The sequence below is a fragment of the Molossus molossus genome, unplaced genomic scaffold (assembly GCF_014108415.1).
Source record: "Molossus molossus isolate mMolMol1 unplaced genomic scaffold, mMolMol1.p scaffold_m16_p_15, whole genome shotgun sequence".
Lineage (NCBI taxonomy): Eukaryota > Metazoa > Chordata > Mammalia > Chiroptera > Molossidae > Molossus > Molossus molossus.
Window position 1 is genome coordinate 27,326,472 of NW_023425350.1, and position 24,197 is coordinate 27,350,668.

Here is a 24,197-nt window from a genome sequence, read left to right on the forward strand (position 1 = left end):
ACCAGGAAAAGCTGCACTCATTCTCATTCTCTTTCTCTGTCTCCTAGAAATAAAACAGAAAAATAATCATGAAGAGGGAACCACGACACGGTAGATATTACACGAGTGTAAATGTCAAAGGATATGAGTTCTCCCAATGAACGAACTCTGTGATTTGGGAAAGTTACATCCATCATTTTATGGTATCTACTAACAACTCCACTAGATCATAACTGTCTCAGTTGTGATTTTTCTCCTACCCCCAAAACTATTCTTGTTCAAGTGTTTCTTTTTTAGTAAATAGAATCACCACCACCCATCCAGTGCTTAAGCCAGGAATTATTTTGGAAACCCTTGTGATTTCCTGCCACATCCAGTTGGTTGCTAAGTCTTACCTAGCCTACCTTCTCATTGTACTTGACATACGTCCTCTTCTTTCTACCTCAACTGTCGCCAGCTGGTTCAGGACTCACTGCCCAGGCACCCCCTTTTAACTTTTCCTACGCCCACCCTTGTCCCTGTTTAGTCCACTCTCCACAGAGCAGACACAGTAGTGTATTTTGTTTGTAACCTGTTGACTTAATCATCTCCCTCTTCTACATGAAACCCTTCAGAGACTTCCCATTGTCTTAGGATGAAATGTAAAATTCTTAACCCAAGCTACAGGCTCTGTATATCCTAATTTCTCTCCCTTCCCCTCCTGGTTTCAATTCACAACTCCCCTTCAACTACTGTCTCCATAGCCACACCAGTCCTCTTGCATTTTTAAAGAACATGATCTCTCCTGTTTTGGGATATTCGTGCATGTTGCCTGTGTCTGAAACTATTTTGATCTTTCATCCTTCACTTACTATGTTGTGATAAATCTGTTCATCCTTCAGTTCTAGCATAATGTCATGCTATCAGGAAAGGGCATTTTAATGTCCCAGATTAAAAAATATAAATATAGTGTTATTAAACTATATCCCCAAGTTATAAAATACTCCTCTTTTAAAAAGGTAGAGTCCAATTATACCCTTGAATGTGGGTTATTGAACAATTCCTTTCTCAGAAATAGAATGTAGTAGAAATGACACTGAATAATTTATGATATTAAATTATAATAGGTATGGTGGTTTCCTTTTGCTATCTCTCTTGGATCATTCACTCTAGAAGAAGCCAGGTGCCGTATCATGATAATATTCAAGTAGGCCTATGGAGAAGCCAGCGTGGTAAGGGACTGAGGCCTCTTGCCAATAGCCATGTGAGTAAGCCATTTTTAAAGTGGATCCTTCAGTCCCAGTCAAGCCTCCCAGTCAATATCCCTAATTGATATATTGACTATAATCTCAGGAGAAATTCTGAACCAGTACAAACCAGCTGGGCCACTCTCAAATTTCATTGTGAGATAATAAATGGTTGTTTATTTAAGCTGGTAAATTTTGAAGTAGTTTGGTATGCTGCATAGATAACTATCACAGTATTATTATAATTATTGTTAGGCATATTTATAATATGTTCATAATACATTTTACAATTATAACTAAATTATAATTTTATAACTTGCTCCCCTGTTTGATACCAAATTCCATGAAGGTAAAGACTCTACATATTTTGCTTATCATTTCATACCTCTTCACCCCTTCCCAAGACAGAGTCTATAAAAGCACAGTACTCAATACATATTTCTTAACTGTAATAATATAAATCAATAGGCATGCCAGTGCTACAGAGAGAGACAAGTTTCTGGTTATTTACTGAGTGCTATTTAAATGACTGATTTATTCATTTTTCAAAATTAGAAAAATAGATATCTTATGGCAGAATGATAAAAACATCTCTTCTAATGGTGTTTTCTGGAAATGAAACAAACCAGTACATCCCTATGAATGCCTGAGAAATTATATTTTCTGCAATAAACAAAAGCATCAAAACAACTCTGGGTTTTGAAAATATTTACTTTTAGAGTAACAAAAGCATTTAAGGAATAAGTAGTTGTGGTGAACTGCAGGGTATCATAAACTCTACATTCCTAGTTTCATAATAAAGAAACCTAATACACTTGCCATGATCTTTTAAAGAGATCACATAGCCCTTTTTTAGAGTTTCTGAGTTTTACACTAGCAGTGTGAAATGTGCTATTTAAAGTAATATTTCAGGGGACCTGGTCTTTTAGCCATTGATCCAACAAGTTCATTTTCTAAAGCAGTCCTAGTGCTAGGTGTTCAATTACGTTTGAAAAATGTATTTTGAAGATGAAAAGTCAGTCTGAAGCATTACTCTTTTCTATTAACCACACCTAAAAAAATCTCACCAAATTTTTAAATTATATTCATAATTGTCTTTATAAACTTTCTAATAGTAATTGTCCTGCCAGGATGCTGGGGCCCCTCCATTGAAACATAAAATCCAGTTATTATACTGTAATTCCTCCTTGTCAATATCTTCATTTCTTGACCTCTTCCCAGATATTGCTTTATGTCCATTAGGAACTTTGGCACCTGGTTTATTGTATTTTTCTCATTCTCATTCACTCTCATCATCCCAGGTGACTTCAAAGCCCCATTATTCATTCATTAATTTCATAAATATTTATTACATGCCAGTTTTGTGACTTAGCACAGGAATAAGAACTAGAATTATATCACTGATGGGACTCCTAATTTTGTGGGAGAAACTGTCCTTAAACAAGTATTTTTTTGCAACTCTAATAAGCACATACTACCAAGGAGAACATGATTCCATAACATATATGTAGGAAAACCTATCCTAGAATGCTGCTTAGGATATAATGAAAAAATGGGTATAATGAAGATCTCTATGAAGAAGAAAGCTTTTTTCAGGGAAAGATTCTCTGAAAAAGTTACATTAAGCCAAGGTTTCTTGACCTCAGAACAATTGATATTTTGAGGTATATCGTTCTTCTGTGGTTATAGGGGGTGGAGGCTGTCATTTGCATTGTAGGATGTTTAGCAGCATCCCTGGCCTTTACCCACTGGATGCCAATAGCATTTCTTCTTACAATGTGATGACCAAAATTTCCGAATTACATAGCCATAGGTCTAAGAGGCTCAAGGTTGAGAAACATGAAGAAAACTAAACCAAGGCATGTACATCATAATAAAATTGCCTAAAATCAATGGTAAAGACAACCCTTAAATCATCCAAAGGAGTGAGGGATGAAAGACATGCTTTAAAGTTCTGACAGTACAAAAATCTAGTCCACCTGGAATTCTATGATCTTCAAAAGTATCTTTTGTTGTGACATTGTATTAGGGAAAGATTGGCTATTATAGACTGGACTTAAAGTTAAAATCTAAAACTTCTACTCTTTGAAAGATGCTCTTAAGAGCATGAAAAGACAAGCCACATACTGGAAGAAAATATTTGCAAGTCATATATTTGATTTTTAAAACTTGTACCCAAAATATATTTTAAAAAACACTCAAAAGTCAATAATCAAAAATATAATTAAATAGGCCCAAAAGATCTGAAGTGATTCAGGAACATATATGGATAGCAAACAAGCATGATATGGCTAAAGTTAAAAAAGACGGACCCTAAGAATTTATATGCATATGTGCACAACCAATAGGCACAGAAAATAGTTTGGGGAAAGCAGGAGGGGGGGTGGACATAGGGAGGAGGAGGTCAGTGGGGGGGGGGGCATCTTTAATACTTTCAACAACAACAAAAACTTTTTTCTTTTAATTAAAAATATAAGACTGACCCTACCAAGTGTTGGTGAGGATTAGGAGGAACTGGAACTCTGATACATTACTAGTGGGAATGTAAGGTGGCAAATCACTTTGGAAAACAGTGTTACAGTTCTTAAGAAAGTTAACATATACTTGCCAGTAGACATAGCCATTTTACTAATAGGTGTTTACCCAAGATAAATACAAGCTTATGTTCATACAAAGACATGAATATAAATGTTCATAGCAGATAGTCAGTAATAACCAAAAACTAGAATCAATACAACTTATCAACACATGAATGACAAATTATGGTGCATCTATACAATGAAGTATTCCTCAGCAATAAAAATGAATGCATTTTTGAAATATGCAGCAATATAAATGAATCCTAAAATAATTATATATTAATATATTATATATAATAACTATTTTATAATAGTCATATGATGTTCTAAAACCAGACCAAAAAAGTAGTATATACTGTATAATTCCTTCCACCTATATAAAATTCTGTTAAATGGAAACTGATTTATGGTAACAGAAAGCAGATCAATGGTTGTCTGAGGTTCAGCCAGTGAGAGGGCAGGAGGAAAATAAAAGGGAGATTAGCAAGTAACACAATGGCGCTTTGGGGAGTTATAGATATGTTCATTATCTTCATTTGCTGATAGCTTTACAGGTGTATATATATATCAAAATGCACTTTAAATATGTGCATTTATTATACATCAATTACACTTCAGTAAAGCATATGTGGAGTTGGGTGGGGATTAGTAGAATTGGTAAGGATGGTGTTGGTGATCTCCAAGTATTAAGTTCATGTTTGGAACACAGTCAGATGATTCAGCAGAGTCGAATGGAGAGGGGCAAAGAAGACTTTCATCAATAGTTTACTAAAAGATATTAACTATTAATTTTAAATAATTTTAATTTTCTTAATTTTGACATTTCTGTTTCTGTTACTTTGTTCTCCCCAGTACTGTTATGTGTACCTTTTCTTCATCAAAACCAACCCTGCTTTATTAGGAGTAGGAAGAATCTACTTTGGAGAAAGTATTTCCCTGTTTTGAAACATAAAGAATTAGAATTAGTGGAAAGGGTCCTTTTGTTTACTAGGAAGAGAAGAGAGTATCTTATCTTCCTTCTAGCAGTTAGTTCTCACTATAATACACAATATTCCAAAACATCTTAAACTCATGCACTCTGTTTAATTTTTCTATGAGAATAAATTGTGTAAGTCAATATGTTCTATTTGCTTTAGTAGGTTTCTAACTCAAAGAAAACAAACGTTTTTGGGTTATTTTCCCCTGGAATATTCTAGTTTTATTATACTATTATGACATCACCTTGTACATGATTTTTATGCAGAAGGCTCTAATATTATCTTAAATAGAAAGACTAGTAAATCTAAAAGACACAGTAAAACAGCTGCTTGTGGGGTTTTGAGATGGTAGATGAATCTGATCTGCTCTGAGACCTTCCTCTTGGCAATAAATTCTAACACTTTTTGACTTAAAATCTGAAAGTTTCTTATTATAAACCTGATTGTGACACATCTGTTGATAAATTTCATATCTCCATTACGTCAATTTACTCACTTATTTAGTTGTTTGTTCACTCAGGGTCAATAGAGAACCCATTGTTCTCAAGATATTATAAGAGGATCCATAAATCCTTAAAAGGTGGATGGGAAGTCCCAGTGCTTGTCTTCAGTGCTTGTTCATGCTCTGGTTTGTCCTTATAAGACAAGTGGTAAAGAAGCAAAGCAAATACATAAAATTACCACCCAAATGAATATATAGTTTTCAAACAAAAACCTAGAAATGAAAGGGAAAAAAAGGATGGAAGAGAATCATAAAGTTAACTTTATCTTATATTGTAGCTGTCAGCCTTCGAAATGGCTTCCTATTATTTATCCTCTTTTATACTACCCAACCCCCACATATTAGATAAGACTGACCTATGTAACAAACAGGATATTGCAAAAATTATGGGGAATGACATCTAAGGCCAGGCCAGAAAAAGCACGTGGCTTCCGTCCTTTGAGAAACTTTCTTCAAGAAGCCAGCTGCTGGTTTGTGAAGAGATTTAAGTGCCATTGTAGAGTCGTCCACGCAGTAAGAACCAAAGCCTCCTGAAGGCCTCCAGCACCAACTTAACGGCCACATGACTGAGCCATCTTGGACATGGATTCTCCAGCACTATGTAAGCCTTCCGATGACTGCAGTTATGGTCAACATCAAGATTGCAAACTCATAGGAGACCCTGAATGAGGACCACCCAGCAAAGCCACTCCCAAATTCCTAACCCACAGAACCTGAAATAATGAATGTTCAGTGCTGTTTTAAGTCATTTGGGGATAATTAGTTACATGGCAATAGATGCTGAATGAAGATAGACATAGCTGGGAACCAAGACTCAACTCTGTTATCTGTGAATATGGTCAAGTCAAACCCGTCTGAGACTTATTTTACTCAACTGTGAAATAGTAGTGCCATCCATCTTTGAATACCTTATAATGACATTGTGATAAATAAATAAGATAAATAAAATTATTTTGAAAACAAGAAAGAAACAACTAAAACACCCTGTTATTATCAGAGACCAGATTTGAAAAATTGGTGAGCAAGAAAGTGGGGAAAGGATACAGCATCCTCCAATACCTTGAAGATTTTAGGGGTTCTGCAAGTGGCTGCCTATTGGTTCTGTTGTCACATTTTCGTTATCCAGCTTCTCACTTCCTGATTTATGCTACTTGTTTTCTTCTTCCTCTTCTCGCTGAATCTCGCTTTGCTCAGAGATTTCTTTATACTTAAATATTTTTACACTTAGCATATTGATGTAAAACCTTATCTTGATTTCACCTATAAAATTGTGACTTTTGTTTTAAATAGTGAAGAATCATTTTTTATTTCTCCTGTTCAGCAAATGATTTGAGGCCTTGTCTTCTTTTTCCTTCTTTCCTTAATCTATGCCTAGAGGTTCCACAATATGCATGATTTATTTTCTTCCCTGCCGTTTCTACAGCATCTTTCCTTTTGACCTGTGTCTGTATCTCCCAGCTCCCGACTTGCATCTGAAAATCACAGGACTACAAAAGTATTCATCTATTTTCTAATTGCTATTGTCATATTTATTAAAAATAGTGTCAGATGACACAATTAGAGAAATTCAACTTTTATGCATTATACCTGGTATAAAATTAATTTTTGCACATATAGTTGCTAATTAGATAAGAGATAACTACTTAGAAAAACAGTATTTACGTTCATTTGTACAATGAATAAAAATTATTGTGCACATTAACTCTATTTCCTTATGGTTTCTGGACCTCCATCAACTTTCTGTCCTTTTTGGACTCTGTGAAGAGAATTAACTCATCTACCCATTAAATACATGTCATCACTCTATGTCCAATGGTCTATAATTTTCTGAGATTAATTTTTTACATTTTCTTCTTGTTGACCTGGAGGCTATGAACTGACAAAACAGTCAAAATTAATTTTTAAAGAAAATTGGCATGATAACATTCTTCTTTCTTCATCTTGCAAAAGATGTACAATCCCTACATCACACAAAGAGGATTTACAGGAGGAGGCAGAAGAGGAAAAACAGGAAGTAAAAGACCTCTCTGGTGTATTCAGGCTGTTCTTTGATGCACAAAGACCTTGATGTGTCTGAGAGTATATGAGAATACTAAATGTGCGTTCTCATTGACTGCAGAACAGTCAGGGTTGAGGGGTTTATTTTTTGCTTTGCTTTGCCCTGGGTTCATTTTTCCTGTTGCATAAGCTTCTTATCGGCATTAATTTTAGCCTCCAAAGATGTTTTGCATAACACAGAATTATAATGCAGTGTCTAAAATAGTGCTGCAAACCATATTTTCAAATACATTAAAAAGATGAATCATTTCCTTAACATGGGCCACTCTGTCATTTGAAATGATTACTTATGAGATAGACGCAATACATAACTAAGCAGTGTGTGACATGCAAAAGAGAAATCAAGAAAATTCAAACAATAAATGCTTCTCCCATTTTACATGGAGGATAGGAGAAATCGGCAGCCCCTTTTCATTTCCATTTTGAAACGAAGGGGTGTTGAATACCAAAACTATGCATTCCAGTAATAAGTAGAAAGTTCAGGGCTGCGGAAATGAGGAAGAGAGCTGAGGTCAATTTACATCACTTGTGATTATAAACTCTCTACAAAATTCTTACTAGGTTTACATTATTTGTGTTGAATTTATTTTTTTGGTTTCCATTTTACTTCTTTTGCGCATGTGTACTTAGAATTTTTTTTTTTTTTACTCCTCTTGAAATAGCTTCAAAATCAAAGTTTTGTGCCAACTCTGAACAAGAACTGGAAAGGGAAAGAAGGCTAGCTTTCTCTAATGCATTCAAGTTTATAAGATTCTTGGAGGGTTTTATTTATTTTATTTTATTTTATTTTACAGGCTTTCATGCTTAACTGCTACTCCAGTAGCACCATGAATACTAATGAAATATAATAGAGGGCATCACTCATGGTTCATCCAGACTAGGGACATAAATATGCACAAAGCAATAGTCCCTCTGACTTAATGAAGCCTTCTGAAACAAAACTATTTGCAATCAAATTCAGATGAACTATCAGAGCTTGTAAAGGAAGGGAATAACACTTCTTATCCTGAATGAGCTCAGAAACTAGGTTGCACAGTTTTTTAAGGGCAGACACTGGTACAAGGAACCTCTGTGACCTTTCTTTTTGTCCTTCCCCTATTTCTTCTGCTTCACCAAAGTCCTGAGCACACAATGAGTACAGAACAAAGTCTGGAAGGAACATTATAGAAGATTAAGCATTGAACCACAAACACAGACAGTAAAAGGTTATAAATAGCTTGACTTAATAAGATTTAGATCAGTATATTTATACACACACACACACACACATATACATATAAAATATATGCATTTTTTTTTCAGTCCCCAGGGTTTGCTGCCAGTCTATGGAGTTCAAATTCATATCCCCAGAATTGAGCCTCATCTTTCTGCCTCACAGTCCTTAGAAAGAACCAACCCGGCTGATACTTTGATCAGACTTCTAGCGTCCAGAATTATGAAACACTAAATTGTATTGGTTAAGCCACTTAGTTTGTGGCTTTTTGCTAAGACAGCCCCAAACTAATAAAAGAGAAAGATTATTTTAAACTGCTGTGTCAGTTTTGAGGGCTGTAACAAGGTGCCACAAACTGGTAACTTTAAACAATAGAAGTTTATTCCTTTAGAGTTCTGGAGATCGAGTGTTAAAGCAAATGCCAGCTGAGCCACACTCCCTCCAGAGTCTTCAAGGAAGGTTCCTTTCCTCGCCTCCTCTGGCCCCTCATGGTTGTCAGTGTCCTTATTTGTGGTCACATCACTCTTATCTCTGTCTCTGTCTTCCTATATCTATATCTATCTTACTCTATGTGTGTCTTGGATAAAAATACTCATTGCTAGATTAGGGTTTACCCAGATAATCTAAGATGATCTCCTCATCTCAATAGCTTTAACTTAATTACATCTGCAGAGACCCTTTTTGTGAATAAAGTAGCATTCATAGATTCCAGGGAATAAGATGTGGAGATCATCATCATCATCATCATCATCATCATCATCATCATTTAGGTACTTCAAGTTTTCTAAGAGACAAAAAAAATTAAAAGGCAGCCTAAAATTATTTACACCTGAATTATATAAGATAGTTCAAATAGTTAGCATTAATCAAACTACCAGTTCTGGTGACAATTTTGGAGCATCATGATTTATTTGTTTTCTATCTGAAAATGTACTGACCCAATATGAAATCCTCAGATATCATCTCCTGATATCATCTCCCTTGCTGAAGGACCTCCTCAGCGAACCAAAGGGAATTTCCCATTGCTAATATAGTTTATAATCAATAAGTATATGCATGTCCCTCTGTGAAGTGACTCTGCAGAACTACAGGCACATACTTATGGACTCATTCTGCCATCCAGGACAGACAAATGTAAGGCAGTCCATTAACTTTTATGGAAAATGTTTGCCTGTGGATAGGAGGCTATTATCATTTCCCTAGTGGTAGGTTTGTCCATTTTCTGGGAGTGTAAACGAACTTTCAAAATACACAGAACTATAATATTGTAACCAGCATTGATACCAGTGACACACATACTTTTGAAGCTAAAGCTACTGATTTGACTACTAGACTAAACTTATTCCTAATGCTAGCCAAACTGTATGTTCATCATATTTTTAAAATATAGCTAATATCTATTTAACTCATGTGCTTTGCTAATTTAAATGGCAAAAAAGAGAATGTTCTCATTAAAAGTAATGTCTAGTTCTTATTCTCAACAAGTTGCCAAATTTTTTATAAATGAATATAGTGAGTCTGTTTGTGAAAGAAGTAAGTTAGGTCACATACCTAGCAAGTGCTCACTTTTTGGACCTGGGATATCCATGGAATTCAAGATGAGTGTATGAATAAAATTTAGTGGTGCATTATTTCCCAAATGTTGTTTCTGAAAAAGTATTTGTTTGTTTGTTTATTTTTGGTGTATATATTCATTTCCAACACGGAATGTCCAGAGTTTTCATCATATTTTTAAAGACGTCTGTGATTTTAAAAATTACCCAAAACTTCAACCTATATCTGTTTCCCAGAATAATGCACTGACCAAATTAATCTGTTGTTCACACAAAACTAAGTAAAATCCTTTAGATAGAAAATATTTGTCTATGCATCTTGGGAGATTGCTATTTGCATACTTGGTCATGAACTGGTTTTAAAAGTTGCACTTGAGCCAAGCTATCACCAATCAAAACGCAAGCACAAAGAGGAGGGTAAATACTGTGATTGTCGGGCAATGGTAACTGAGTTGAAGGTCACCAGTTACATGAAATATAAACCTCCCTCTCTGGAACAGATAATTTAACCAACTTTTTGAGTAAGGTGTTCCATTTTCTTGCTGAGTTCCATGAGTAAATAACACCAGCCCACACCTGTGTGTATTTATTCTTTTCTAAAGCGTCTGTGTGCCATTTTGTGGACACATTCTTATTGGATCACTTGGGATGTCATTACTTACAATTTCATGAAAAGAGCCCCAGATACTTTTTTTCAAATGAAAATAATTACATTTAACTTAAACATCAGTCTCTGTTTTATTTTCTGAGTTTTAGATATGATTCCTCAGATGAAATACAACTAAAGGCAAAAATTAAAATATTTATAAGTATTTTCATTATAATCAGTTAAGAACTTATCTATGGACAACATTCAATTTCCATGCATTTATATCTCAAAATAGATTTACTCCCCTTTCCTTTGTAGTGTTAAAATATTTATGCAAACTCTATTCACATAGTTCTGTCAGATTGCCAGAATTGTCACTATCTACTACATTTCTGGAGTATATAGTGTGAAAGAACAAGGAAATTTGGAATTCCCTAATATTGGGAGTAAAAAGAAAATAAAGGCTATTATCAAAGCAATACGACAGCATTCTGGTATATATCACAGTGCCAACTACAACAGAAATGAGTTTTCCCAACAACTGTGTAGCCAGAGTAACTGGTTTAAAATGCTTATTTGAGCAACTGTTCCAAATAAAACACTATTTAATAATAACTATTTTGAGCAAATGAGGTAATTATATATAAAAGCTTTGTGAAAAAAATAATGTATGTTTATATATACATCTATATACACATATATGATTTTATGGACTTATTGAAATTACTTGCGCATTTTAAATTTCAGGTTAAATCTTTATGAGCAATAATACAGAATGTAGGAACAAAAGGTAGAGAGAAAAGAAGAGAAAGAATGAAAGAAGAAAAATATGACTCTGCTTTGAGACTACCTAAAATCTCAAGTCAGAGAAAACCAAAAACCCAAGAAAGTAATAAGAAGTTAGGAAGAAATACTCAGTAAAGAGAAGGAAGGATGAAAATATTTTTTAAGAAAAAGAATGAGACATCTGGAAAATATGAAAGGCTTGTTGGAATATAAATAATGGTCTAGATTATCATCTTCAGGAAAAGATTTGCCCAGATATCAATGGCAATAGAAAACTTATCTATTAATAACTTCATCTCTCCAAGCCAACATTCTGGAAAATTTTGACATTGACAGATTTCCTTGAGCAAATAATAACTACCATAAATCTGTCAACTTTGTGAAAGCATTCAATCCAAAACAGTCAATGTAAAAATGAAGTACTTCTAAATAAACTGCTTGGAAAGAGTGAATTTTTGCAGAAGAACAAATCTCAGTTATACCCATTATCAGCAGCATTAGACTATTTTGAAGCACACTCAAGCATCTGTCAAGAAGTCTGACATTAACCACCACTTTTCCAATGGGAGGAAAAAGAATACCTGTTTCCCTACCTTTCATGAAAGTCCTACCTCAATGACAGAAATTCTGAGAAGGGATCTATTCTTCTTGGAAATATCATTTGCCAGCAAGACCCTAAAGAGGGGAAAGTAGAAAGATGGCTGCGGGCAGGACCGGAGGGAGGGTGAGTATGTGAGAGAGTGAGCTAGTGTCTGAGAGAGTGTGAGTGGACGTGAAGGTGGACGACAAACCCGAGCAGTGCAGAGCCGTGGAGCAGAAGGTTCCTGTGCTGTGGACAGAGCAGCCGGCTACTGCGGTGAGCGGCCCTTCAGGGCACTTCTCCCTGTGCCGCGGGGCGGTCCCACCATTTGGGAAGATCCTGGGTCTTCCCTGGGAGGAGGCAGTGGGAGTGGCTAGGGCCCAGCAACCTGAGCCCAACCAGTGTACCTGGCACCATCAGACCAGTGGACACCCTGTCAACATAGACCTGTGCACAGTAGTAGAGATTCCAAGGTGCTGGTGGTGGAAGCCACAGACAGCCTGGAGCCCAGCACCATCCCCCACAGTAGCAGCTGGATCAGAGTCGAGATATACCCCCAGCAACAGAGGCCGGGGAGCAGACATCCATCCCGAGGCACCAGAAGCACATACCAGTAACTGAGACCCACCTCCAAAAACTATAGCAAAAGCTGAGCAGGAGTGAAATCCCATGGGGCAGCAGCACTCCCCAGCTGCCAGCAGCGGGACCTGGGGCTCCACAGAGGCCTGTGTGGTCCAGTAGCTCACAAGAGCAGTGGGAAGCCGGAGCCCCCAGAGAGACTGGTGCAATCCAGCTGTCCGTCCACGGGAACTGCAGGGTGAGGGGGCACCAGAGAGGCCTGTGCGACCCAGCAGGGACTGGGCCATCTAGTTACCCTCTGGACCAGTGGGGTGCTGAAGCACCAGAGAGGCCTGTGTGACCCAGCCACCCATAACATAGGCATAGAGCCGGGTCCCCAAAAGGACTGTGCGATCCAGTTACCCACGGGACCTGCAAGGTGCCGGAACACCAGAAAGGCCTGTGCAACAAGATAGGCATAGAGGATGTGAAAATGGAAGTGGAGTGAATAGAAGCTACGCAGATGATCTCCCAGGACCAAACAGGAATTACAACTAAAATAAAGACAAATCCTCAGAAAAAAGCAACAGAAAAGCAGCAGGACAAGACCATATAACCAAGGACACTGGTAGGATCTGCAGAGGCACAAAAGGGTGGCGGGCTGGCAGTCCACGGACAGCAGTCTTAGCTGTGAGCAGCGCCCTCGGGGAATAAAGACCAAGCCCACTCCACAGCCCAGAGAGCCGGGACAAAGCACTAAAATAGCCACTGCCACTCACCTGGGGGCTACAGCAGAGGGAGGGCAGACTGGGCTGGAACTCTGTGGGTACACTCGGGATTTGGAGGGCACTCAGAGTTTTTGCTGAGTTGCGGTCACAAAGGACTGTGGCCTGTGTGCTCCTTCTCAGAGCTGTGGGGAAAAGCAGCAGCACCCCACCCCGCAGAGATTCAGCCTTTCCCAGGTGAGGCAAAGAAATGCAAATTAAGGCTCATTAACAACCAGCTTCTATCCCACTTTCTAGAAATCCTTTTATGCAGAACACCAGGGCTAAATTCCAAGACACTAAGTAACTGACACTACTAACCTCCAGAAAAAAGCTAGAGGATAACTGAACCTTTCCTGGGCTTGCAAATATACCCAGGAAAATAAGAGTTAACAGTGGCATTTAACATGGGCCCACCCAGGCTCATCCAAACCCAGACAAGGAGCCAGAAACAGCAGAACACCAACACCCACAGGGAAAATTTGGCAGGCTCCAAAACACCACTGAGATAACCAAAATGGTGAAACAAAGAAATAAATCCCAAATGAAAGAACAACTCTATCAAAGATGAAATAAATGAAATGCAGCTAAGCAAATTATCAGAGGTAGAGTTCAAAGCCATGATCTTGAGGAAGCTCAACTGCATGAGTAAAGAAATCAGCACAATGAATAAAGATATGGAAACACTGAAAACCAACCAACTGGAAATGAAAAATGGCACAGCAGAAATAAAGAACACATTGGAAGGACTAATGAACAGAGTAGAGGAAGCTGAGGACCAGACCAGTGAATTGAAAGACAGGGTAGAAAAAAATTAACCAATCAAAGAAGCAAAAGGAAAAAAAACAATTGAAAAAGAGGAAGACAGCTTAAGAGAACTGTGGGACAACTGGAAATGTAATAACATTCGCATCATAGGAGTCCTCAAAGAGAAAGAAAATGAGCAAGGATTAGAGAATATAATTGAAGAAATAGTGACAGAAAACTTCCCTAACATGGTGAAGGAAGAAGGCATTCAAGTTCAAGAAGCATAGAGAGTCCCAAGTAAGAAGAACCCAAACAGGCCCACACCAAGACACATAGTAATTAAAATGCCAAAAATTAACGACAAAGAGAGAATCCTAAAGGCAGCAAGATAAGTAACAGGTTACCTCTAAAGGAACCCCCATAAGGCTCTCAGCTGACTTCTCAACAGAAATACTACAGGCCAGAACGGAGTGGCATGAAGTAATCAATATTATGAAAAACAAGGATCTCAATCCAAGATGACTTTATCCAGCAAGGCTATTATTCAAAATAGAAGGTCAAATGAAGAGCTTTCCAGACCATAAATTGGCTAAAAAAATATGTTACAACCAAACCAGCACTGCAAAATATGCTAAAATGACTGCTGTAATTAGTAGAAGAAATAAGAAGAAAAATATAACCACACTACACAAAAATGGCAATAAATAAGTTCATATCAATTATCACCTTAAATGTGAATGGTTTGAATGCCCCGATAAAAAGACAGAGAGTAGCTGACTGGATAAGAATGCATGAATCACCTATATGTAGTTTACAATAGACCAACCTCACACAAAAAAAAGACTCTCATAGGTTGAAAGTGAAGGGATGGAAAAAAATGTTTCAAGCAAACTAAAAGAAAAAAATAGCTGGGGTAGCAATACTCATATCTGATAAAGTAGATTTCAAAATGAAGACCATAACTAGAGACAAAGAAGGCCACTACATAATATTGAAAGGATCTATCCAATAAGAAGATATAACCTTGGTAAACATATATGCACCCAATATAGAAGCACCAGAATATATTAAAAATCTTTTGGAGGACTGCAAAGGAGAAATCAACAGCAATGCAATCATAGCAGGGGAATTCTATACCCCACTGACATCACTGGATACATCTTCTAGACAAAAAATTAACAAGGAAACACAGACTCTAAATGAAGCTCTAGATCAAATGGATTTAATAGATATCTACAGAGAATTACACCCCAAAACTGCAGAATTTACATTCTCCTCAAGTGCATATGGGACATTTTCAAAGGTAGACCCATGTTAGGGCACAAACTAAGTCTCTACAAGTTCAAGAATATTGGAATCATATCAAGCATCTTCTCAAATCACAATAGCATGAAACCAAAAATCAATTGCAACAAGAACATGCAAAGACATTTGAAAACATGGAAGCTAAATAGCATGTTATTGAACAATGAATGGGTTACCACAGAGATCAAAGAATAAATTAAAAACTTCCTGGAAATTAATGAAAATGAATACACAACAACACAAAATCTATGGGATGCAGCAAAAGCAGTTCTCAGAGTGAAGTTCATAGCACTACAGGCCTAACTCAAGAAACAAGAAAAAAAATTTAATAGACTATCTAACTTCACAACATAAAGAACTAGAAAGCAAACAAACAAACAAACAAAAAAACACCCCAGAGCAAGTAGAAGGAAGGAAATAGTAAAGATCAGAGCACAAATAAAGGATATAGAGACCAAAAAAAACAATTCAAAGGATCAATGAAACAAAGAGCTGGTTTTTTGAAAATATAAACAAGATTGATGGACCCTTAGCTAGATGCACCAAGAAACAAAGGGAGAGAACCCAAATACACAAAATCAGAAATTAAAGAGGAGCAGTAACAACGGACACAACAGAAATACAAAGGATTGTTAACAAATATTATGAACAACTAAATGGCAACAAATTCAACAATCTAAGCTAAATGGACAAATTTCTAGACACAAAGTCTCCCAAAACTCAACTGGAAAGAGATAGAACACTTGAACAGACCAATAACAACAAAAGAAATTGAAGATGTAATCAAGACTCTTCTAGCAAACAAAAGCGCAGGCCCAAATGGCTTCATGGGGGAATTTTACTGAACATTCAAAGAAGAACTAATAACCATTCTCCTCAAACTATATCAAAATATTCAAGAGGAAGGAAGACTTCCAAACTCATTTTATGAAGCCAGCATAATTCTAATTCCAAAACCAGAAAAAGAAAGAAAACTACAGACCAAAATCACTGATGAACATAGATGCCAAAATCCTGAACAAAATACTAGCAAATCAAATCCAGCAATACATCAAAAAAATTATTCACCATGACCAAGTGGGATTCATCCCAAGGATGCAAGGCGGGTACATAATTCGCAAATCAATGTGATACACCACATAAACAAAATGAAAGACAAAAATCATATGACCATATCAATAAACACTGAAAAAGCATTCAACAAAAATCCAGCACCCATTTCTGATAAAAACGCTCCGCAATCTATGAATAGAGGAATCATATCTCAACATAATGAAGGCCATATATGAAACACCTACAGCCAACATCATACTCAATGGGCAAAAATTAAAAGCATTTCCCTTAAGAACAAGAACAAGACAGGGATGTCGACTTTTGCTACTCTTATTTAACGTAGTACTGGAAGTCTTAGCCACAGCAATCAGACAGCAAGAAAAAATAAAAGGGATCCAAATTGGACAGGAGGAAGTGAAACTGTCATTATTCACAGATGACATGATACCATACATAGGAAACCCCAAAGACTCCATCAAAAATGTACTAGACTAAATAAATGAATTTGTAAAAGTTGCAGAAAACAAAATTAACGTAAAGAAATCAGTGGCATTCGTATACACCAATGATGAACTCACAGAAAGAGAAACTAAAAAAATAATCCCATTTACCATGGCAGCAAAAAAATGAAGATACCTAGGAATAAACTTAACCAAAGAAATAAAGGACGTATTTGCAGAAAACTACAGGTCATTGAAAAAAGAAATAGAGGAAGATATAAAAAAGTGGAAGCACATACTTTGTTCATGGATTGGAAGAATTAACATCATTGAAATGTCCATACTACCCAAAGCAATCTATAGATTCAATGCAATCCCCATCAAAATACCAACAACATACTTCACAGAACTAGAACAAATACTTCAAAAGTTCATATGGAACCAAAAAAGACCTCAAATAGCCATAGCAATCTTGAAAAAGAAGAACAAAGTTGGCGGGATCACATTACCAGATTTCAGGTTATACTACAAAGCCACTATAATCACAACGACCTGGTACTGGCAGAATAATAGGCGTATATACCAGTGGAACAAAACAGAGAACCCAGAAATGGACCCAAGGTAATATGCTCAATTAATATTGGATAAAGATGGCAAGAGCATACAGTGGAGTAAGGACAGCCTCTTTAATAAATGGTGTTGGAAAAATTGGACAGCTACATGCAAAGAAATGAAACTAGACCATCAACTTACACCATACACATGAATAAACTCAAAAGGAACATGAGACTTAAATATGACTAATGAATCCATAAAAATCCTGGAAGAAAAAGTAGGCAACAAAATTTCAGACATCATACGCAGCAGAATTTTCACTGATACATCACTGAAGGCAACAGAAACAAAGGAGAAAATGAACACATGGGACTACATCAAACTCAAAAGCTTCTGCACAGGAAAAGATACAATCATCAAAATGGAAAGGCAACCCACTGTATGGGAGAGCATCATTGCCAATGATATATCAGATAAGGGGTTAATTTCCAATACATGTAGAGTGCTCATACAACTCAACAAAAGGAAGACAAAGAACCCAATTTAAAAATGGGCAGAGGAACTAAATAGACACCTCTCCAAACAGGACATAGCCTGAAACACCAATCAGAAAGTGGGGGTAAATGTACCCCCATGTTCATAGCAGCACTATTTACAATAGCTATGATCTGGAAACAGCCCCAATATCTATCAGTATACGAATGGATATAAAAGCAGTGGTCCATATACACAATGGAGTACTATGCAGCTATAAGAAAGAAAGATCTCTTATCCTTTGAAATGACATGGAGGGACCTGGAAAGTATCATCCTAAGCAAAATTAGCCAAACAGAGAAAGGCAAGTATCATATGATCTCACTTATTTGTGGAATATAATGATCATTAACAGTCTGAGGAATGGGGTAGTCCCAGAGACATGGAAGTGGGGTAAAGACTGACAATCCCCAGAAGAAGGGGTGGGGGGGAAGATAAACCACAGACCTTATATGCATGTGTGAATGAACAATGGACATGGACAACAAAGCTGGGGACAGGGTGGGGAGAGCGGAGGAGGGTGAATCAGTGGGGGGGAAAGAAGAAACATTTGTTAACAATAATTAATTAAAATTATAATAATAATAATTTCCAAATTATAGAGAGTGCTCATATAACTCAACAAAAGGAAGACTAAGAACACAATTAAAAATAGGCAGAGGAACTAAATAGACACGTCTCCAAGCAGGACATACAAATGGCTAAGAGCCATATGAAGAAATGCTCAACATCACTCATCATCAGAGAGATGCAAATTAAAACAACAATGAGGTATCACCTCACACCTGTCAGAATGGCCGCCATCAACAAATTATCAAACAACAAGTGTTGGCGAGGGTGTGGAGAAAAGGGGACTCTAGTACACTGCTGGTGGGAATGCAGACTGGTGCAGCCACTATGCAAAACAATATGGTGTTACCTCAGAAAATTAAAAATTGAACTCCCATTTGACCCAGTGATCCCACTTCTAGGAATATACCCTAAGAAGCCTGAAACACCAATCAGAAAGAATATATGTACCCCCATGTTCGTAGCAGCACTATTTACAATAGCTAAGATCTGGAAACAGCCCAAATGTCCATCAGTAGACAAATGGATAAAAAGCGGTGGTACATATACACAATGGAGTACTATGTAGCTGTAAGAAAGAAAGATCTCTTATCCTTTGAGATGACATGGAGGGACCTGGAAAGTATTATCCTAAGCCAAACAAGCCAAACAGAGAAAGACAAGTATCATATGATCTCACTTATTTGTGGAATATAAAGAACATAACAGTCTGAGGAATGGGGTAGTTCCAGAGATGTGGAAGTGGGGTATAGACTGACAATCCCCAGAAGGGGAGGGGAGAGCTAAACCACAGAAGTTATATGCATGTATGCATGGACATGGACAACAAAGCTGGGGACAGGGCGGGGGAGGGGGAGAATCTGTGGTGGAAAAAGGAGAAACATCTGTAACAAAAATAAATAAATTAATTTAAAAAGCGGGAGGGGTATTGATTGACAGTCCCCTGAACCTGTCTGATCCTTATTAGAGGAAGAGAAAAATAAAACATTTCTAGTGGATAGAATTTGCTAATTCCTGCTTGCCTTATAACCTGCCAAGCATTACTGGTTAACATGATAGAAGTAATAGCCTCTAGAAGTGTGACATTTTGCATACATAGCTATGAGACGTATCAGACAACCCAGCATTTTTAACAATAAAAAGGCAACAATTAAACAAACATTGTTATATTCCTACACTGTAAAAAAAAATTGGTGCAAGTATAGAACTTTCTAGTCAAATTAGGAAAATAACTGGCATTTTTTTCTCCACCTGATCAAATATATCAAGTCAATTTTCATTGCAAAATGGAATTAAGAATTCTTCAGCCTACATAAAACCATGTGTTATCTACTTGCCCTTTTATATTCTGTTATTTTATGTACACCTTCATCTGATCCACAAATTATTTAAATAATATCCCTTTGATTCGGATAAATGTGGAAGAGAAGGAGTGGGGAGAAAGAGAGAGAAAAAAACATCTACGTGAGAGAGATACATGGATTGGTTGTCTCCCACACGACCCCTGGGGATGGAACATGCCCTTGGCTGGGAATTAAACCCACAACCCTTAGGTGTGTAGGCCAAACCAGCTAGGGCTCCTTGACTCTTCTTATAAGCTCTATAGTAGCTTTTATTTTGTACTGTTGTGCTTGCAGGCAGACAGGGATGCAACATGACTTGTAAGTTAACATTAGTTTCAAATATTAGTTTGTCTACATATGACAAATGGTACTTACTCATAAAGTGCCATGAAGTAGGCACTTTGAAGGCTAGTGAAGCAGTGCAGTAAACCATGAAGCAATGAAGCTCCTTCCTGCTCTGCCAAACAAAGCGAGGCTTTCACCCTCACGATCTGAGACAGCAGGGTCGTTTCTAGGGGGCTCCAAGGATAAGACTTAAACAGTGAACCACTACGAGCTCTCTCTGAACTAGAACTTAGCTGCCATCCTATTGATTATTATTTTTAGTTTTCCCAATTTCCCAGGTGCATTCATCAAAGCAGGGGTCAAATTCCCCACCAATTATATTACCCAGATCCAACATATGTTTAAATTGGACCATATTCTTCTTATTTTTACATATTTGTTAGGTTCTTTTATAAATCCTTCCTGACAGAATTCAAAAGGAAACCTAAAATACAGCCAAAAGAACACTGAAAAAAAATACAGAAAAAAGGAGGGAAGAATAAAACAATAAAAGAATGTATCATCGAAATGGAAAGTAAGATAAATGTATTGCATTAATTTAAAGTGATTTTCTCTACAAGTTAAAAATAATTTCTAAAATAAGGGTTTTAATCGATTTAATTTAAAATTCTCTGATGGCCAGATGATGTCATAAACTGAAACACTAAGGATTGGATTCACCTTCAGAAGGAAGAATTTCCAAAGAGTAATAGTTGCAGGGAGAACATTTGGAATCTCTTTCCTCAGAAGGTTTTTTTAAAACCCTGAGAGAAGTTTGATATTATCTTCTTTGAAGGAGAGTTATTTTTTATCAAGATAAGCTTTCTTATTTTCTATTCTTTCACACTATGTCCCAGTGAAATTACTTTAAACCTAAATCTATCATTAAATTTATGTTAGTTACTGCCACAGAAACACAGCATGACAAACAGTTAATATTCAGTAAGCATCTACTTAGCTTGCGTATCTGCAGATAAATGCACCTAGACGGAGCAAAACTCGGAAGGCTCTGTGCTGAGACCCTCTCACCCTCAGTGAACCAGCAGGTTCAAAGATGCCTGTTCTCGAGGCAATGGCACAAGTGCAAAAAAGGGACTTTATCCATTGTTCAAAGTGAGTCACTTGGCCCAACCCAAAAGTCAAAGGTCATGGATATGGACTCTTCATCTCATCATACTGGAAATGACAAAGCCATATAGCCTAGAGAGTACATCAAGGAAGGGCACAGAATTGAAGTCATTAATGCAAGCAATCTTCCAAAGTATTCAAATAGGATTTTAAGTGGAAGACACATTTTCGTGGTCGTCTACATTCTGCATTTTTACCTTCCTCGCCAGAAATCTTCCCTGAGATGGTGTGGAGTGAAGAGGGCTATTTGGTAAAAAGGTATAATAACTCTAAAGAAAGCTTAAATTTTACTGTTATTAAATAATTTAGTTATTAGTCCCAACTAGACAGAAAGAAAAAAAACACACAAAGAAATGACATGGAGGGGTGCAGAGAGGGAAGCTTACCTTGGAGCCTCTTATATTGTACTCTTTTCCAGATTTTGCAAACAGTATATACTCCCAGTTCCTTAATAGTAAAAGCTGTCTCATCCTGCTTTATTTAAAATGATACTTATAGTTCCCTCTGTTCTATATGTGAGTATTCACACATTGATCCATGATCAATAGCATTTACTAACATATTTTGACCAGGTTTCATATAGCAAATTCTATTTGTCAGTTATTGTTCCAAGCTGCCGTGTGGTGAAAACCGGTATTTTGGTGGGGTGGAGAGGGACTCTTTAATAATACTGACTTTTTCTATGTATGTGGTTCTTCATTAAATAATAATAACATTATTTAGATTTTCAGAATGTGATAATGAACATGAGAGTAAGAGAGGATACATTAGGAATAGTTTCCTGGGAGACATGGCCATTGGGACAGACACTTGAGAATTATCAGTTAATGAAGAGAGTCGTGGCAATTACAAAAGGTGGAACCTCCTATGCTAATTTGTTTGTATTTCTTAAAAATAAAAAACAAAACAACAAAAAACATTTTTATTTTATAATTTTTCTTTCACATGTTATTACTACAATAAAATGATATTTCCTGAGCTGCATTTAGTTGGGGCCTGTCAACTACCCACCCCCAAAATTTTGAGGTGTCAAGCTCTGAATATTTACCAAAACTCTTTCATTAAATGAATATTCCTCCTATAAATAACAGAATATTTCACTGTAATTCATTATGCACAGAATATATTAACCGTTTTCTATTTATCAACTAAGAACCCCACAAAATATAGAATATTTATTTTAACATTGTCACCTTTGTCAAGGTGCTGCCGGACAAAGACGGCCGCTACGCCCTGTATGACGCGACCTATGAGACCAAGGAGAGCAAGAAGGAAGACTTGGTGTTTATCTTCTGGCCCCCTGAGTCTGCACCCCTTAGGAGCAAAATGATCTACGCCAGCTCCAAGGATGCCATCAAGAAGCTGACAGGGATCCAGCATGAATTACAAGCAAACTGCTACGAGGAGGTCAAGAACCACTGCGCTCTGGCAGAGAAGCTGGGGGACAGAGCGGTCATCTCCCTGGAGGGCGAGCCTTTGTGAGCCCCTTTCAGCCCCCTGCCTGGAGCATCTGGCAGCCCCAGACCTGCCTGTGGGGGTTGCAGGCTGCCCCCTTCCTGCCAGACCAGAGGGGCTGGGGGAATTTTAGCAGGGGGAGGGCAAGCCCTTCACCCAGTTGTCAGTCTCCCACCCCCTGGACCTTCCCTCTCCTTCCACCCCTGATGGTTCTGGCCTTCCCAAACCGCCTCTGAGTTTCTGATTCCTCTTGGGTTGAAGCAGACCAATACCCCCTACCACAGGCACCCCAGTTTGGGGGAGGGTCTGTATTTTTTTAACAACACCTCAACTTCCCATCTGTTCTCCCTCTCCCATGCTGCCAACTTCTAACCGCAATAGTGACTCTGTGCTTGTCTGTTTAGTTCTGTGTATAAATAGAATGTTGTGGCCATAACCCCTCCCCATGCCGCCTGGTTCCCCTCCCCTTTTCCACCCGGTCATGGTCGCTCATGGAAACAGGACCAGTAAGGGACCCTCAATTTAAAAAAAAGAAAAAAAAAAACACAACAATAAAAAGGCTCACTAAATAAATAAATACATAAATAAATACATAAATAAATACATACGTAAATAAATAAAATTGTCAAAACTAAAATATCTTCCTTAAAATTCTTTGAATACATATGTGTGTGTGTGTATACACACATATATGTATACACACACATATATATATTGCTTTGCATCTCTATAGCCCAGACACTCAACCCTATGAGTTCACAGTTCTTCACTCCCACCACAAGGCCCTTGTACACAGGTGTGCCTTCCAATACAGCCTCCCTACTACTTCCTCAAGGAAGTCCTCTAATCACTTCAAATGTATTTATTATATTTTTAATATACCTGAGTTCCTTTTTGTTTGCAATTATACATAACCAAGGTGACCATTTGGTTAATATATAGGAAGATAACATAAGCTTCAGGAGAGCCCAGACATCTATTTTTTTGGTCACCAAGTTACCCTTAGCCTATAGCACAAAGTCTAATATCTAATAGGTACTCAGTAGCTATTTGATAAATGAATGTTGTTTTATATACAAGTGGCTATGAATGCTGAGTAGTGAAAAGGTGAAATGTTTTGGTAGAATGTCAGCTACATTTTCAGACTCAGTCTACCCTTCTATAGTCAGCATTGTGTTGTTGCTGAGAGTAGACTCTGAAAACAACAGTTTTCCTTTGTAAACTGGTTTTCTGCCTATAGCAAGAACTAGAGAGAAATTGGAAGCCAGGAAGAGGGGAAAAGAGACTTTCTCCTTCATGTTAGCTTTCTGTTCATTGGGCCAATGGAATAGCCATGCATTTGTATAGAGATTTCCTTTCCCTGCTAACACTACCATCTG

At 37.3% G+C, this 24,197-nt stretch overlaps 1 protein-coding gene across 1 annotated transcript in view; it reads left to right on the forward strand.

The window, feature by feature from the left end:
• LOC118631145 (cofilin-1-like) overlaps positions 1 to 22,845 on the forward strand; it is an 87,663-nt gene extending 64,818 nt beyond the window's left edge. The window contains exon 3 of the mRNA XM_036263461.1: positions 22,534 to 22,845. Within this exon, the coding sequence (XP_036119354.1) occupies positions 22,534 to 22,845 (312 nt within the window). The remainder of the gene's footprint in view (positions 1 to 22,533) is intronic.
• Positions 22,846 to 24,197: the final 1,352 nt, after the last annotated feature.